The sequence below is a fragment of the Salvelinus fontinalis genome, chromosome 27, assembly GCF_029448725.1.
Source record: "Salvelinus fontinalis isolate EN_2023a chromosome 27, ASM2944872v1, whole genome shotgun sequence".
Taxonomy (NCBI): domain Eukaryota; kingdom Metazoa; phylum Chordata; class Actinopteri; order Salmoniformes; family Salmonidae; genus Salvelinus; species Salvelinus fontinalis.
The window spans coordinates 43,436,403-43,453,181 of record NC_074691.1 but is presented as its reverse complement, the minus strand read 5'-3'; the positions used below and the strand labels follow the sequence as shown (position 1 = coordinate 43,453,181).

General features: G+C 49.8%; 1 protein-coding gene across 1 annotated transcript in view; it reads right to left on the bottom strand.

Annotated features, from left to right (window-relative positions):
- The window catches only part of tmem214 (transmembrane protein 214), a 76,143-nt gene that overhangs the window by 49,119 nt on the left and 10,245 nt on the right, over positions 1-16,779 (bottom strand). The window contains exons 3-7 of the mRNA XM_055885811.1: positions 16,339-16,489; positions 12,800-12,934; positions 11,836-11,918; positions 5,693-5,798; positions 2,243-2,324 (exon numbers count right to left, since the gene is read on the bottom strand). Of these exons, the coding sequence (XP_055741786.1) occupies positions 2,243-2,324; positions 5,693-5,798; positions 11,836-11,918; positions 12,800-12,934; positions 16,339-16,489 (557 nt within the window). The remainder of the gene's footprint in view (positions 1-2,242; positions 2,325-5,692; positions 5,799-11,835; positions 11,919-12,799; positions 12,935-16,338; positions 16,490-16,779) is intronic.

Below are 16,779 nucleotides of genomic sequence, written 5' to 3'. Positions count from 1 at the left end.
GTCAGGTACTTACAGCAGTAGTCTCCCCAGGTAGGGGTTAGAGGTCAGGTACTTACAGCAGTAGTCTCCCCAGGTAGGGGTTAGAGGTCAGGTACTTACAGCAGTAGTCTCCCCAGGTAGGGGTTAGAGGTCAGGTACTTACAGCAGTAGTCTCTCCAGGTAGGGTAGGGGTTAGAGGTCAGGTACTTACAGCAGCAGTCTCTCCAGGTAGGGGTTAGAGGTCAGGTACTTACAGCAGTAGTCTCCCCAGGTAGGGTAGGGGTTAGAGGTCAGGTACTTACAGCAGTAGTCTCTCCAGGTAGGGTAGGGGTTAGAGGTCAGGTACTTACAGCAGTAGTCTCCCCAGGTAGGGTAGGGGTTAGAGGTCAGGTACTTACAGCAGTAGTCTCTCCAGGTAGGGTAGGGGTTAGAGGTCAGGTACTTACAGCAGTAGTCTCCCCAGGTAGGGTAGGGGTTAGAGGTCAGGTACTTACAGCAGTAGTCTCTCCAGGTAGGGTAGGGGTTAGAGGTCAGGTACTTACAGCAGTAGTCTCCCCAGGTAGGGTAGGGGTTAGAGGTCAGGTACTTACAGCAGTAGTCTCTCCAGGTAGGGTAGGGGTTAGAGGTCAGGTACTTACAGCAGTAGTCTCCCCAGGTAGGGTAGGGGTTAGAGGTCAGGTACTTACAGCAGTAGTCTCCCCAGGTAGGGTAGGGGTTAGAGGTCAGGTACTTACAGCAGCAGTCTCCCCAGGTAGGGGTTAGAGGTCAGGTACTTACAGCAGCAGTCTCCCCAGGTAGGGGTTAGAGGTCAGGTACTTACAGCAGCAGTCTCCCCAGGTAGGTGTTAGAGGTCAGGTACTTACAGCAGCAGTCTCTCCAGGTAGGGGTTAGAGGTCAGGTACTTACAGCAGTAGTCTCCCCAGGTAGGGTAGGGGTTAGAGGTCAGGTACTTACAGCAGTAGTCTCCCCAGGTAGGGGTTAGAGGTCAGGTACTTACAGCAGTAGTCTCCCCAGGTAGGGTAGGGGTTAGAGGTCAGGTACTTACAGCAGTAGTCTCTCCAGGTAGGGTAGGGGTTAGAGGTCAGGTACTTACAGCAGTAGTCTCCCCAAGTAGGGGTTAGAGGTCAGGTACTTACAGCAGTAGTCTCTCCAGGTAGGGTAGGGGTTAGAGGTCAGGTACTTACAGCAGTAGTCTCCCCAAGTAGGGTAGGGGTTAGAGGTCAGGTACTTACAGCAGTAGTCTCCCCAGGTAGGGTAGGGGTTAGAGGTCAGGTACTTACAGCAGTAGTCTCCCCAGGTAGGGTAGGGGTTAGAGGTCAGGTACTTACAGCAGTAGTCTCTCCAGGTAGGGTAGGGGTTAGAGGTCAGGTACTTACAGCAGTAGTCTCTCCAGGTAGGGTAGGGGTTAGAGGTCAGGTACTTACAGCAGTAGTCTCCCCAGGTAGGGTAGGGGTTAGAGGTCAGGTACTTACAGCAGCAGTCTCTCCTGGTAGGGGTTAGAGGTCAGGTACTTACAGCAGTAGTCTCTCCAGGTAGGGTAGGGGTTAGAGGTCAGGTACTTACAGCAGCAGTCTCCCCAGGTAGGGTAGGGGTTAGAGGTCAGGTACTTACAGCAGTAGTCTCTCCAGGTAGGGTAGGGGTTAGAGGTCAGGTACTTACAGCAGTAGTCTCCCCAGGTAGGGTAGGGGTTAGAGGTCAGGTACTTACAGCAGTAGTCTCCCCAGGTAGGGGTTAGAGGTCAGGTACTTACAGCAGTAGTCTCCCCAGGTAGGGTAGGGGTTAGAGGTCAGGTACTTACAGCAGTAGTCTCTCCAGATAGGGTAGGGGTTAGAGGTCAGGTACTTACAGCAGCAGTCTCCCCAGGTAGGGGTTAGAGGTCAGGTACTTACAGCAGCAGTCTCCCCAGGTAGGGGTTAGAGGTCAGGTACTTACAGCAGTAGTCTCTCCAGGTAGGGTAGGGGTTAGAGGTCAGGTACTTACAGCAGCAGTCTCTCCAGGTAGGGGTTAGAGGTCAGGTACTTACAGCAGTAGTCTCTCCAGGTAGGGTAGGGGTTAGAGGTCAGGTACTTACAGCAGTAGTCTCCCCAGGTAGGGTAGGGGTTAGAGGTCAGGTACTTACAGCAGTAGTCTCTCCAGGTAGGGTAGGGGTTAGAGGTCAGGTACTTACAGCAGTAGTCTCTCCAGGTAGGGTAGGGGTTAGAGGTCAGGTACTTACAGCAGTAGTCTCTCCAGGTAGGGTAGGGGTTAGAGGTCAGGTACTTACAGCAGTAGTCTCTCCAAGTATGCGATGGCGTAGGAGGACAGGGCCTTCACCCCCAGGACTGGCAGCATGATACCCAGCCATACTGCAACACACACAGTTAATCCTTAGGGTGAGAAGATTGAATGCTGTTGACTACAGCTCAAACACCATAGTGCCCTCTAAGCTAAGGACTCTGGGACTAAACACCTCCCTCTGCAACTGGATCCTGGACTTCCTGATGGGCTGCCCCCAGGTGGTGAGGGTAGGCAAAAACACATCTGCCACGCTCAACACGGGGGCCCCTCAGGGGTGCGTGCTCAGTCCCTCATGTACTCCCTGTTCACTCATGACTGCATGGCCAGACACGACTCCAACACCAACATTAAGTTTGCAGATGATACAACAGTGGTAGGCCTGATCACCGACAACGATGAGACAGCCTATAGGGAGGAGGTCAGAGACCTGGCCGTGTGGTGCCAGGACAACAACCTCTCCCTCAATGTGAGCAAGACAAAGGAGGGACTATATGATTGTGGACTAAAGGAAAAGGATGGCCTAACAGGCCCCCATTCTCATTGACGGGGCTGTAGTGGAGCGGGTCGAGAGTTTCAAGTTCCTTGGTGTCCACATCACCAACAAACTATCATAGTCCAAACACACCAAGACAGTCGTGAAGAGGGCACGGCAACACCTTTTCCCCCTCAGGAGACTGAAAAGATTTGGCATGGGTCCCCAGATACTCAGTTATACAGCTGCACCATTGAGAGCATCCTGACCAGTTGCATCATTTATTGTATTTAACTATGCAAGTCAGTTAAGAACAAATTCTTATTTACAATGACTGCCTACCCCAGCCAAAACCCTAACGACGCTGGGCCAATTGTGCGCCGCTCTATGGGACTCCCAATCACAGCCGGTTGTGATACACCCTAGAATCGAACCAAGGTCTGTAGTGACGCCTCTAGCATTGAGTTGCAGCGCCACTCGGGATCCCCATCACTGCCAGGTATGGCAACTCTTCGGCATCTGAAAGTAAGGGTAAGGGGAACGGGGGGGATACCTAGTCAGTTGTACAACTGAATTCAGTTGAGGGCTATGTGTCTTCCGCATTTAATCCATCCCCTCTGAATCAGAGTTGCGGGAGGCTGCCTTAAATCGACTCTCATGTCTTCGGCACCCGGGGAACAGTGAGTTAACTGTCTTGCTCAGGGGCAGAATGACAGATTTTAAATCTGGTCAGCTCTGGGATTTGATCCAGCAACCTTTCACGGTTACTGGCCCAACGCTCTAACCACTAGGCTACCTGCAGAGGGTAGTGCGTACAACCCAGTACATCACTGGGGCCAAACTTCCTGACATCCAGGACCAATATACGGTTTCAGAGGAAGGCCCCAAAAATTGTGGGGGGGGGGGGGGGGTGTCAAATGAATAGCATTCTCACATAGGTGCTCCTTTTGTCCAGGTGGGAAAGGGCAGTGTGAAATGCGATTGACATTGCGTCATCTGTGGATCTGTTGGGGTGGTATGCAAATTTGAGTGGGTCTTGGGTTTCCGGCATGATGGTGTTGATGTGAGCCTTGACCAGCCTTTCAAAGCACTTCATTGCTACCAATGTGAGCGCTATGGGTCTGTAGTCATTTAGGCAGGTTACCTTCACTTTCTTGGTCACAGGGACTATAGTGGTCTGTTTGAAACGTGTAGATATTACACTCGGTCAGGGACAGGTTGAAAATGTCAGTGTAGACACTTGCCAGTTGGTCCTCGCATGCTTTGAGTACACATCCTGGTAATCCGTAGGGCCCTGCGGCTTTGTGAATGTTGACCTGTTTAAAAAAGGTCTTGCTCACACTCATGCATGCTTCAGTGTTGCTTGCCTCGAAGACATTGAGCTCATCTGGTAGGCTCGCATCACTGGGCAGCTCACGGCTGGGTTTCCCTTTGTAGTCCGTAATATTTTTCAAGCCCTGCCACATCTGACGAGGGTCAGAGCCGCTTTGCCTGTTTGATGGTTCATCGGAGGGCATAGCGGGATTTCTTATAAGCGTTCAGATTAGTGTCCCGCTCTGTGAAAGCGGCAGCTCTAGCCTTTTGCTCGGTGCAGATGTTGTCTGTAATCCATGGCTTCTGGTTGGGAAATGTACGTACTGTCACTGTGGGGACAACGTCATCGATACACTTATTGATGAAACCGGTGACTGAGGTGGTATACTCAACGCCATTGGATGAATACCGGAACATATTCTAGTCTGTGCTAGCAAGACAGTCCTGTAGCGTAGCATCCGCGTCATCTGACCAGTTCCGTATTGAGCGCGCCACTGGTACTTCCTGCTTTAGTTTTTGCTTGTAATCAGGAGGATAGAATTACCGTCAGATTCGCCAAATGGAAGGCGTACTTTATATGCGTCTCTGTTTGCGGAGTAAAGGTGGTCTAGAGTTTTCTCCTCCTCTGGTTGCACATGTGACATGTTGGTAGAAATGAGGTAAAACGGATTTAAGTTTGCCCGCATTAAAGTCTGGCTTCTGGAAGAGCATTTTCTTGTTTGTTTATGTCCTTATACAGCTGGTTGAGTGCGGTCTTAGTGCCAGCATCGCTTTGTGGTGGTAAATAGACGGCTATGAATAATATAGATGAGAACTCTCTTGGTAGATAGTGTGGTCTACAGCTTATCATAAGGTACTCTACCTCAGGCGAGCAATACCTTGAGACTTCTTTAATATTAGACATCGCGCACCAGCAGTTATTGACAAATGCATACACCCCGCCCCTCGTCTTACCAGACGTAGCTGCTCTGTCCTGCCGACGCACGGAGAAGCCAGCAACCTCTAGATTATCCGTGTCGTCGTTCAGCCACGTCTCGGTGCAACATATATTACAGTTTAATGTCCCGTTGGTAGGGTAGTCTTAAAATCGTAGATCATCCCGTTTGTTTTCCAACAATACAGAGGTGGTTTAGCTACTCGTCGGCTAATTCTTACAAGGCACCGCGCCCTCCTCCCCCTTTACGCTGATTTGGGCCTTCTCTTGACAAAGCAGTATATCTTTCGTGTCGGACTCATTAAAGAAAAAATCTCAAATCCAGTTTGACGTGAGTAATCCAGAAGCTCTTTTCTGTCATAAGAGACAGTAGCAGCAACATTATGTACAAAAATGAGTTAAAAATAACGTGAAAAAAACAATCAAAATAGCAGCCACCCCCTCCGGCACCATTATCATCATCTTGTAGGTCTCATAATGGGGTGCAAAGGAGCAAAATAAATAAATACAGTAGGTAAAGAGGTAGTTGTTTGGGCTAAATTATAGATGGGCTATGTACACGTGCAGTAATCTATGAGCTGCTCTGACAGCTGGTGCTTAAAGCTAGTGAGGGAGATAAGTGTTTCCAGTTTCAGTGATTTATGTGTGACATGTGACATAACATTTGATATGAGACACCTTAGATTGGATCCTGGGTGTGTACATGTGCGTGTTACCTCGTAGCCCCTGGCTGAGGTCGTAGTAGCCAGCTTGTCCCAGAGACCACATGATTGTCAGACACTTGACCGGACGGTTCTGAACTGACCGCAGCAACTCCAGATACTAGATAGAGAGAGAGGGGGAGAGGGGGAGAGAGAGCGACGGGGGGAAAGAGAGAGGGGGGGGATAGAGAGGAGAGAGCGAGAGGGGGGGAGATAGAGCGAGAGGGGGGGAGATAGAGCGAGAGGGGGGGAGATAGAGCGAGAGGGGGGGAGATAGAGCGAGAGGGGGGGAGATAGAGCGAGAGGGGGGGAGATAGAGCGAGAGGGGGGGAGATAGAGCGAGAGGGGGGGAGATAGAGCGAGAGGGGGGGAGATAGAGCGAGAGGGGGGGAGATAGAGCGAGAGGGGGGGAGATAGAGCGAGAGGGGGGGAGATAGAGCGAGAGGGGGGGAGATAGAGCGAGAGGGGGGGAGATAGAGCGAGAGGGGGGGAGATAGAGCGAGAGGGGGGGAGATAGAGCGAGAGGGGGGGAGATAGAGCGAGAGGGGGGGAGATAGAGCGAGAGGGGGGGAGATAGAGCGAGAGGGGGGGAGATAGAGCGAGAGGGGGGGAGATAGAGCGAGAGGGGGGGAGATAGAGCGAGAGGGGGGGAGATAGAGCGAGAGGGGGGGAGATAGAGCGAGAGGGGGGGAGATAGAGCGAGAGGGGGGGAGATAGAGCGAGAGGGGGGGAGATAGAGCGAGAGGGGGGGAGATAGAGCGAGAGGGGGGGAGATAGAGCGAGAGGGGGGGAGATAGAGCGAGAGGGGGGGAGATAGAGCGAGAGGGGGGGAGATAGAGCGAGAGGGGGGGAGATAGAGCGAGAGGGGGGGAGATAGAGCGAGAGGGGGGGAGATAGAGCGAGAGGGGGGGAGATAGAGCGAGAGGGGGGGAGATAGAGCGAGAGGGGGGGAGATAGAGCGAGAGGGGGGGAGATAGAGCGAGAGGGGGGGAGATAGAGCGAGAGGGGGGGAGATAGAGCGAGAGGGGGGGAGATAGAGCGAGAGGGGGGGAGATAGAGCGAGAGGGGGGGAGATAGAGCGAGAGGGGGGGAGATAGAGCGAGAGGGGGGGAGATAGAGCGAGAGGGGGGGAGATAGAGCGAGAGGGGGGGAGATAGAGCGAGAGGGGGGGAGATAGAGCGAGAGGGGGGGAGATAGAGCGAGAGGGGGGGAGATAGAGCGAGAGGGGGGAGATAGAGCGAGAGGGGGGGAGATAGAGCGAGAGGGGGGGAGATAGAGCGAGAGGGGGGGAGATAGAGCGAGAGGGGGGGAGATAGAGCGAGAGGGGGGGAGATAGAGCGAGAGGGGGGGAGATAGAGCGAGAGGGGGGGAGATAGAGCGAGAGGGGGGGAGATAGAGCGAGAGGGGGAGGGGGGCGAGAGAGCGAGGGGGGGGAGAGAGCGAGAGGGGGGGAGAGAGCGACAGGGGGAAAGAGACATTGTGTATAATAATTGTATATAACTTAGTGTAACCATCATCCATGTTCGTTTAGCCATCCTGTAATTAATCGTATTTAATTAAATATATTGACTGAAGATTCCAAGGTAACCCAATACAACAGCAGCAGTAGTGTTGTACCTGTATCCATGGTAACCCAATACAACAGCAGTAGCAATACTGTTGTACCTGTATCCATGATAACCCAATACAACAGCAGTAGTAGTGTTGTACCTGTATCCACGGTAACCCAATACAACAGCAGTAGTAGTGTTGTACCTGTATCCATGGTAACCCAATACAACAGCAGTAGTAGTGTTGTACCTGTATCCATGGTAACCCAATACAACAGCAGTAGTAGTGTTGTACCTGTATCCACGGTAACCCAATACAACAGCAGTAGTAGTGTTGTACCTGTATCCACGGTAACCCAATACAACAGCAGTAGTAGTGTTGTACCTGTATCCATGGTAACCCAATACAACAGCAGTAGTAGTGTTGTACCTGTATCCATGATAACCCAATACAACAGCAGTAGTAGTGTTGTACCTGTATCCATGGTAACCCAATACAACAGCAGCAGTAGTGTTGTACCTGTATCCATGATAACCCAATACAACAGCAGCAGTAGTGTTGTACCTGTATCCATGGTAACCCAATACAAAAGCAGCAGTAGTATTGTACCTGTATCCATGGTAACCCAATACAACAGCAGTAGTAGTGTTGTACCTGTATCCATGGTAACCCAATACAACAGCAGTAGCAGTACTGTTGTACCTGTATCCATGGTAACCCAATACAACAGCAGTAGCAGTGTTGTACCTGTATCCATGGTAACCCAATACAACAGCAGTAGCAGTGTTGTACCTGTATCCATGGTAACCCAATACAACAGCAGTAGCAGTGTTGTACCTGTATCCATGGTAACCCAATACAACAGCAGTAGCAGTGGTGTACCTGTATCCATGGTAACCCAATACAACAGCAGCAGTAGTGGTGTACCTGTATCTATGGTAACCCAATACAACAGCAGCAGTAGTGTTGTACCTGTATCCATGGTAACCCAATACAACAGCAGTAGTAGTGTTGTACCTGTATCCATGGTAACCCAATACAACAGCAGCAGTAGTTTTGTACCTGTATCCATGGTAACCCAATACAACAGCAGTAGTAGTGTTGTACCTGTATCCATGGTAACCCAATACAACAGCAGCAGTAGTGTTGTACCTGTATCCATGGTAACCCAATACAACAGCAGTAGTAGTGTTGTACCTGTATCCATGGTAACCCAATACAACAGCAGCAGTAGTGTTGTACCTGTATCCATGGTAACCCAATACAACAGCAGTAGTAGTGTTGTACCTGTATCCATGGTAACCCAATACAACAGCAGCAGTAGTGTTGTACCTGTATCCATGGTAACCCAATACAACAGCAGTAGTAGTGTTGTACCTGTATCCATGGTAACCCAATACAACAGCAGTAGTAGTGTTGTACCTGTATCCATGGTAACCCAATACAACAGCAGTAGCAGTGTTGTACCTGTATCCATGGTAACCCAATACAACAGCAGTAGCAGTGTTGTACCTGTATCCATGGTAACCCAATACAACAGCAGTAGCAGTGTTGTACCTGTATCCATGGTAACCCAATACAACAGCAGTAGCAGTGTTGTACCTGTATCCATGGTAACCCAATACAACAGCAGTAGCAGTGTTGTACCTGTATCCATGGTAACCCAATACAACAGCAGTAGCAGTGTTGTACCTGTATCCATGGCGTGTTGTACCTCCTGACCAACTTGCCCTCCAAATACACCTCTGCTGTCTTCAATCAAGATCTCAGCGATCACTGCCTCATTGCCTGTATCCGCCACGGGTCCGCGGTCAAACGACCACCCCTCATCACTGTCAAACGCTCCCTAAAACACTTCTGCGAGCAGGCCTTTCTAAATCGACCTGGCCCGGGTACCCTGGAAGGATATTGACCTCATCCCGTCAGTTGAGGATGCCTGGTCATTCTTTAAAAGTAACTTCCTCACCATCTTAAATAAGCATGCTCCGTTCAAAAAATGCAGAACCAAGAACAGATATAGCCCTTGGTTCACACTAGACCTGACTGCCCTCGACCAGCACAAAAACATCCTGTGGCGAACTGCAATAGCATCGAAGAGCCCCCGCGATATGCAACTGTTCAGGGAAGTCAGGAACCAATACACGCAGTCAGTCAGGAAAGCAAAGGCCAGCTTTTTCAAGCAGAAATTTGCATCCTGTAGCTCTAACTCCAAAAAGTTCTGGGATACTGTAAAGTCCATGGAAAACAAGAGCACCTCCTCCCAGCTGCCCACTTCACTGAGGCTAGGTAACACGGTCACCACTGATAAGTCCGTGATAATCGAAAACTTCAACAAACATTTCTCAATGGCTGGCCATGCCTTCCTCCTGGCGACTCCAACCTTGGCCAACAGCCCCGCCCCCCCCCGCTGCTACACGCCCAAGCCTCCCCAGCTTCTCCTTTACCCATATCCAGATAGCAGATGTTCTGAAAGAGCTGGAAAACCTGGACCCATACAAATCAGCTGGGCTTGACAATCTGGACCCCCTATTTCTGAAACTGTCCGCCGCCATTGTCGCACCCCCTATTACCAGCCTGTTCAACCTCTCCTTCGTATCATCTGAGATCCCCAAGGATTGGAAAGCTGCCGCTGTCATCCCCCTCTTCAAAGGGGGAGACACCCTGGACCCAAACTGTTACAGACCTATATCCATCCTGCCCTGCCTATCTAAGGTCTTCGAAAGCCAAGTCAACAAACAGATCACTGACCATCTCGAATCCCACCGTACCTTCTCCGCTGTGCAATCCGGTTTCCGAGCCGGTCACGGGTGCACCTCAGCCACGCTCAAGGTACTAAACGATGTCATAACCGCCATCGATAAAAGACATTACTGTGCAGCCGTCTTCATCGACCTGGCCAAGGCTTTCGACTCTGTCAATCACCATATTCTTATCGGCAGACTCAACAGCCTTGGTTTTTCTAATGACTGCCTTGCCTGGTTCACCAACTCTTTTGCAGACAGAGTTCAGTGTGTCAAATCGGAGGGCATGTTGTCCGGTCCTCTGGCAGTCTCTATGGGGGTACCACAGGGTTCAATTCTCGGGCCGACTCTTTTCTCTGTATACATCAATGATGTTGCTCTTGCTGCTGGTGATTCCCTGATCCACCTCTATGCAGACGACACCATTCTGTATACTTCCGGCCCTTCCCTGGACACTGTGCTATCTAACCTCCAAACGAGCTTCAATGCCATACAACTCTCCTTCCGTGGCCTCCAACTGGTCTTAAACGCTAGTAAAACCAAATGCATGCTTTTCAACCGTTCGCTGCCTGCACCCGCACGCCCGACTAGCATCACCACCCTGGACGGTTCCGACCTAGAATATGTGGACATCTATAAGTACCTAGGTGTCTGGCTAGACTGCAAACTCTCCTTCCAGACTCATATCAAACATCTCCAATCCAAAATCAAATCTAGAGTCGGCTTTCTATTCCGCAACAAAGCCTCCTTCACTCACGCCGCCAAACTTACCCTAGTAAAACTGACTATCCTACCGATCCTCGACTTCGGCGATGTCATCTACAAAATAGCTTCCAATACTCTACTCGGCAAATTGGATGTAGTCTATCACAGTGCCATCCGTTTTGTTACTAAAGCACTTTATACGACCCACCACTGCGACATGTATGCCCTAGTCGGCTGGCCCTCGCTACATGTTCGTCGTCAGACCCACTGGCTCCAGGTCATCTACAAGGCTATGCTAGGTAAAGTGCCGCCTTATCTCAGTTCACTGGTCACGATGGCAACACCCACCCGTAGCACGCGCTCCAGCAGGTGTATCTCACTGATCATCCCTAAAGCCAAAACCTCATTTGGACGCCTTTCCTTCCAGTTCTCTGCTGCCTGCGACTGGAACGAATTGCAAAAATCTCTGAAGTTGGAGACTTTTATCTCCCTCAACAACTTTAAAAATCTGCTATCCGAGCAGCTAACCGATCGCTGCAGCTGTACATAGTCCATCTGTAAACTACCCACCCAATTTACCTACCTCACCCCCCATACTGCTTTTATTTATTTACTTTTCTGCTCTTTTGCACACCAGTATCTCTTCTTGCACATGATCATCTGATGATTTATCACTCCAGTGTTAATCTGCTAAATTGTAATTATTCGATTTATTGCCTACCTCATGCCTTTTGCACACATTGTATATAGATTCTCTTTTTTCTACCATGTTATTGACTTGTTTATTGTTTACTCCATGTGTAACTCTGTGTTGTTGTCTGTTCACACTGCTATGCTTTATCTTGGCCAGGTCGCAGTTGTAAATGAGAACTTGTTGTCAACTAGCCTACCTGGTTAAATAAAGGTGAAAAAAAATATAAAAAAATAAAAACATGATTATGTGTACTAATATTACTACCACTGAAATTACCTGGATTTCATTAAACTAGATTTACTGAAATGCTGTACCACTATGGTAATATCTACTAATTGTATTTCATGCCAATAAAGCAATCTGAAATGAGCGGGGGGAGTGAGCATTTGGTCAGTATGAAACTAAATCAGACACAAAATGTAATATTTCCTTAACATCAGACACTGGGCACTGGGACGGACACTCACCTCAGGAAGGTTCTGTGTTGCCATTCTGGGCTTGTCTTGTAGGATGGCCTGGATACACACCCGGTAACCATGGAGAGGCTCTCCTACAGAGAGACAGGAGAGTCAGCTTTAAGTTGACTGTAATACCCTACAACTAAATATAGCTTCACAAAGTGATGTTACGTAGCAAAAACGGTCTTGCAGTAAACTTAATGCAAGTATGCAGGAACCCCATTTTGCGTTTCCGTGTGTGGTGTACCTGTCCGTTTGTCCAGTTCTCCCACCTGCCCGTTTGTCCAGTTCTCCCACCTGTCCGTTTGTCCAGTTCTCTCACCTGTCCGTTTGTCCAGTTCTCCCACCTGCCCGTTTGTCCAGTTCTCCCACCTGCCCGTTTGTCCAGTTCTCCCACCTGCCCGTTTGTCCAGTTCTCCCACCTGTCCGTTTGTCCAGTTCTCCCACCTGCCCGTTTGTCCAGTTCTCCCACCTGTCCGTTTGTCCAGTTCTCCCACCTGTCCGTTTGTCCAGTTCTCCCACCTGTCCGTTTGTCCAGTTCTCTCACCTGTCCGTTTGTCCAGTTCTCTCACCTGTCCGTTTGTCCAGTTCTCTCACCTGTCCGTTTGTCCAGTTCTCTCACCTGTCCGTTTGTCCAGTTCTCTCACCTGTCCGTTTGTCCAGTTCTCTCACCTGTCCGTTTGTCCAGTTCTCTCACCTGTCCGTTTGTCCAGTTCTCTCACCTGTCCGTTTGTCCAGTTCTCCCACCTGTCCGTTTGTCCAGTTCTCCCACCTGTCCGTTTGTCCAGTTCTCTCACCTGTCCGTTTGTCCAGGTCTCTCACCTGTCCGTTTGTCCAGGTCTCTCACCTGTCCGTTTGTCCAGTTCTCCCACCTGTCCGTTTGTCCAGTTCTCCCACCTGTCCGTTTGTCCAGTTCTCTCACCTGTCCGTTTGTCCAGGTCTCTCACCTGTCCGTTTGTCCAAGTTCTCTCACCTGTCTGTTTGTCCAGTTCTCTCAGCATGGTGTAAACACAGTGGTCGTAGAAGTCCTGTAGACTCTCGTTGCAGCGACCAATCAAAGCTTTGACCACGCCCCTCAGCTCCTTCCCCGCAAGGCAGTATGGGTAATCTAAGACAGAAAGGAGTGAGAAGGGTTAGAATGGTACTAAATGGGACTGTCGACCACTTAGAGGTTGAGTTGTGGTTGTATTATGGTTGTTGTATAGGTGTTGTAAAAATCAAAATAAAATTGTTTGTCAAATGCTTACTTACAGGCCCTTCCCATAAATGCAGAGAAAAAGGGTACTGGGTAATAACACAGCTACACACACACACACACACACAGGGGGTACCTGGGTAATAACACGGCTATATACACAGGGGGTACCACTACTGAGTCAATGTGCAGGGGTACCAGTACTGAGTCAATGTGTAGGGGTACTAGTACTGAGTCAATGTGCAGGGGTACCAGTACTGAGTCAATGTGCAGGGGGTACCAGTACTGAGTCAATGTGCAGGGGTACCAGTACTGAGTCAATGTGCAGGGGTACCAGTACTGAGTCAATGTGTAGGGGTACCAGTACTGAGTCAATGTGCAGGGGTACCAGTACTGAGTCAATGTGCACGGGTACCAATACTGAGTCAATGTGCAGGGGGTACCAGTACTGAGTCAATGTGCAGGGGGTACCAGTACTGCGTCAATGAGCAGGGGTACCAGTACTGAGTCAATGTGCAGGGGGTACCAGTACTGCGTCAATGAGCAGGGGGTACCAGTACTGCGTCAATGTGCAGGGGGTACCAGTACTGCGTCAATGAGCAGGGGGTACCAGTACTGAGTCAATGTGCAGGGGGTACCAGTACTGAGTCAATGTGCAGGGGGTACCAGTACTGAGTCAATGTGCAGGGGGTACCAGTACTGAGTCAATGTGCAGGGGTACCAGTACTGAGTCAATGTGCAGGGGGTACCAGTACTGAGTCAATGTGCAGGGGGTACCAGTACTGAGTCAACGTGCAGGGGGTACCAGTACTGAGTCAACGTGCAGGGGGTACCAGTACTGAGTCAATGTGCAGGGTACCAGTACTGAGTCAATGTGCAGGGTACCAGTACTGAGTCAATGTGCAGGGTACCAGTACTGAGTCAATGTGCAGGGTACCAGTACTGAGTCAATGTGCAGGGTACCAGTACTGAGTCAATGTGCAGGGGGTACCAGTACTGAGTCAATGTGCAGGGGTACCAGTACTGCGTCAATGAGCAGGGGTACCACTACTGCGTCAATGAGCAGGGGTACCACTACTGCGTCAATGTGCAGGGGGTACCACTACTGTGTCAATGTGCAGGGGGTACCAGTACTGAGTCAATGTGCAGGGGTACCACTACTGCGTCAATGTGCAGGGGGTACCACTACTGCGTCAATGTGCAGGGGTACCAGTACTGAGTCAATGTGCAGGGGGTACCACTACTGCGTCAATGTGCAGGGGGTACCAGTACTGAGTCAATGTGCAGGGGTACCAGTACTGAGTCAATGTGCAGGGGTACCAGTACTGAGTCAATGTGCAGGGGGTACCACTACTGCGTCAATGTGCAGGGGGTACCAGTACTGAGTCAATGAGCATGGGTATGAGGTCGATATGTATATATAGGTTAGAATAAAGGGACTATGAAAACAGGATAGATTACAGTAACAGCAGCGTATGTGGAGTCAAAACAGTTAGCCAATAGCTACCCGGAATATTGAACTATTTGTCTGTAATATTCCACGAGTCAGAACTACACATTCCACATGATTTCTAGCAAAACAATTGCAGCTCTATCAGCAAGCAACTATACAGCAAGCAACTGCAAGCTGTCCATGATCAGTAAATATCAACGATCCTGTCATTTCATATATATATGTGACGGTAGCCTCATAATTCCTCAATATTAGCCACCATTAATTGGATATGAGTGCTCTACTGTAAAGTGAACTATACCTGAGAAGTATTGGGTTAATTTCCCATCCTTTGTGGGCTCTGCCTGTCGAGCAGCAGAAGGGCGTATTTGCCCATGTACTGTTAGCCGATGTTCACCATGCTAGCTACCGGGAGAAACTTTCCCCAGTTGGCTAAACATAGCGTTGAGTCAAAGTCCTTTTCTCCAACCAACGTAGGCTAGTTAGTTAGCGAACATGACTCCCTTCTTGAAAACCTTTTTTGTTATACATTTGTTAGTGGATGTATATCACAACCGAATCAAAACAAACCTTTTTTGTTGATGTAACCTAAACATATACATCGTTTTTTTTTGTACTTTCCCCCCCGTCGTATCTCAAATAAAGTAATTTGGTTAATTATTCTTGCTATATCATTTCCATAATATCGTTTACATTGATTGTTTCTTTCCCATTGCTTATTTGCGATGCCAGCGGTTTAAGCCAGTTTCTAGTCATCTGTTTAAATGCTGTTAATGTCAGACTTCTGAAGACATTGTTTTTACGAGTGCTGCTGACAGACACGATAGACTACATTGATTGTTGTACCACGTCAAATCGGTTAGCTAATAACTAGCCATATTGACGTGATTTGTTAACAAGCTAACTTTCAGGGGCCAAACCAGACGGACTATATAACTCTCAGGGGCCAAACCAGACGGACTATATAACTCTCAGGGGCCAAACCAGACGGACTATATAACTCTCAGGGGCCAAACCAGACGGACTATATAACTCTCAGGGGCCAAACCAGACGGACTATATAACTCTCAGGGGCCAAACCAGACGGACTATATAACTCTCAGGGGCCAAACCAGACGGACTATATAACTCTCAGGGGCCAAACCAGACGGACTATATAACTCTCAGGGGCCAAACCAGACGGACTATATAACTCTCAGGGGCCAAACCAGACGGACTATATAACTCTCAGGGGCCAAACCAGACGGACTATATAACTCTCAGGGGCCAAACCAGACGGACTATATAACTCTCAGGGGCCAAACCAGACGGACTATATAACTCTCAGGGGCCAAACCAGACGGACTATATAACTCTCAGGGGCCAAACCAGACGGACTATATAACTCTCAGGGGCCAAACCAGACGGACTATATAACTCTCAGGGGCCAAACCAGACGGACTATATAACTCTCAGGGGCCAAACCATGCGGTGCTCCTAGGGGTCAGGCGGTGCTCCTAGATGTCAGGCGGTGCTCCTAGATGTCACGCGGTGCTCCTAGGTGTCACGCGGTGCTCCTAGGTGTCACGCGGTGCTCCTAGGTGTCACGCGGTGCTCCTAGGTGTCACGCGGTGCTCCTAGGTGTCACGCGGTGCTCCTAGGTGTCACGCGGTGCTCCTAGGTGTCGCGCGGTGCTCCTAGGTGTCGCGCGGTGCTCCTAGGTGTCGTGCGGTGCTCCTAGGTGTCGTGCGGTGCTCCTAGGTGTCATGTGGTGCTCCTAGATGTGCTCCTAGATGTCATGTGGTGCTCCTAACTTTAAACAGAGCACTAGTACTCCAATGAATTTCTTCAACTTTAGAGGCCTGGTTGTGGTTATGTTACTGACCGTGTGTGTAGCTGCTGAGGGTGGGTTCAGTCTCTGGAGCAGCCAGGGCGTGGTTGAGGTATCCTGCCAGGTCTTTGACCCAGACTGACGGGTTGTCAGGAAACAGAGTCTGGCTCCGGTCCAACTGCTGCTTCAGCTCCCCCACGTCCAGCTGGAACAGAAGAGGAATTACCATAGATAATACATCCACAACCTAACCCACGTCCAGCTGGAACAGAAGAGGAATTACCATAGATAATACATCCACAACCTAACCCACGTCCAGCTGGAACAGAAGAGGAATTACCATAGATAATACATCCACAACCTAACCCACGTCCAGCTGGAACAGAAGAGGAATTACCATAGATAATACATCCACAACCTAACCCACGTCCAGCTGGAACAGAAGAGGAATTACCATAGATAATACATCCACAACCTAACCCACGTCCAACTGGA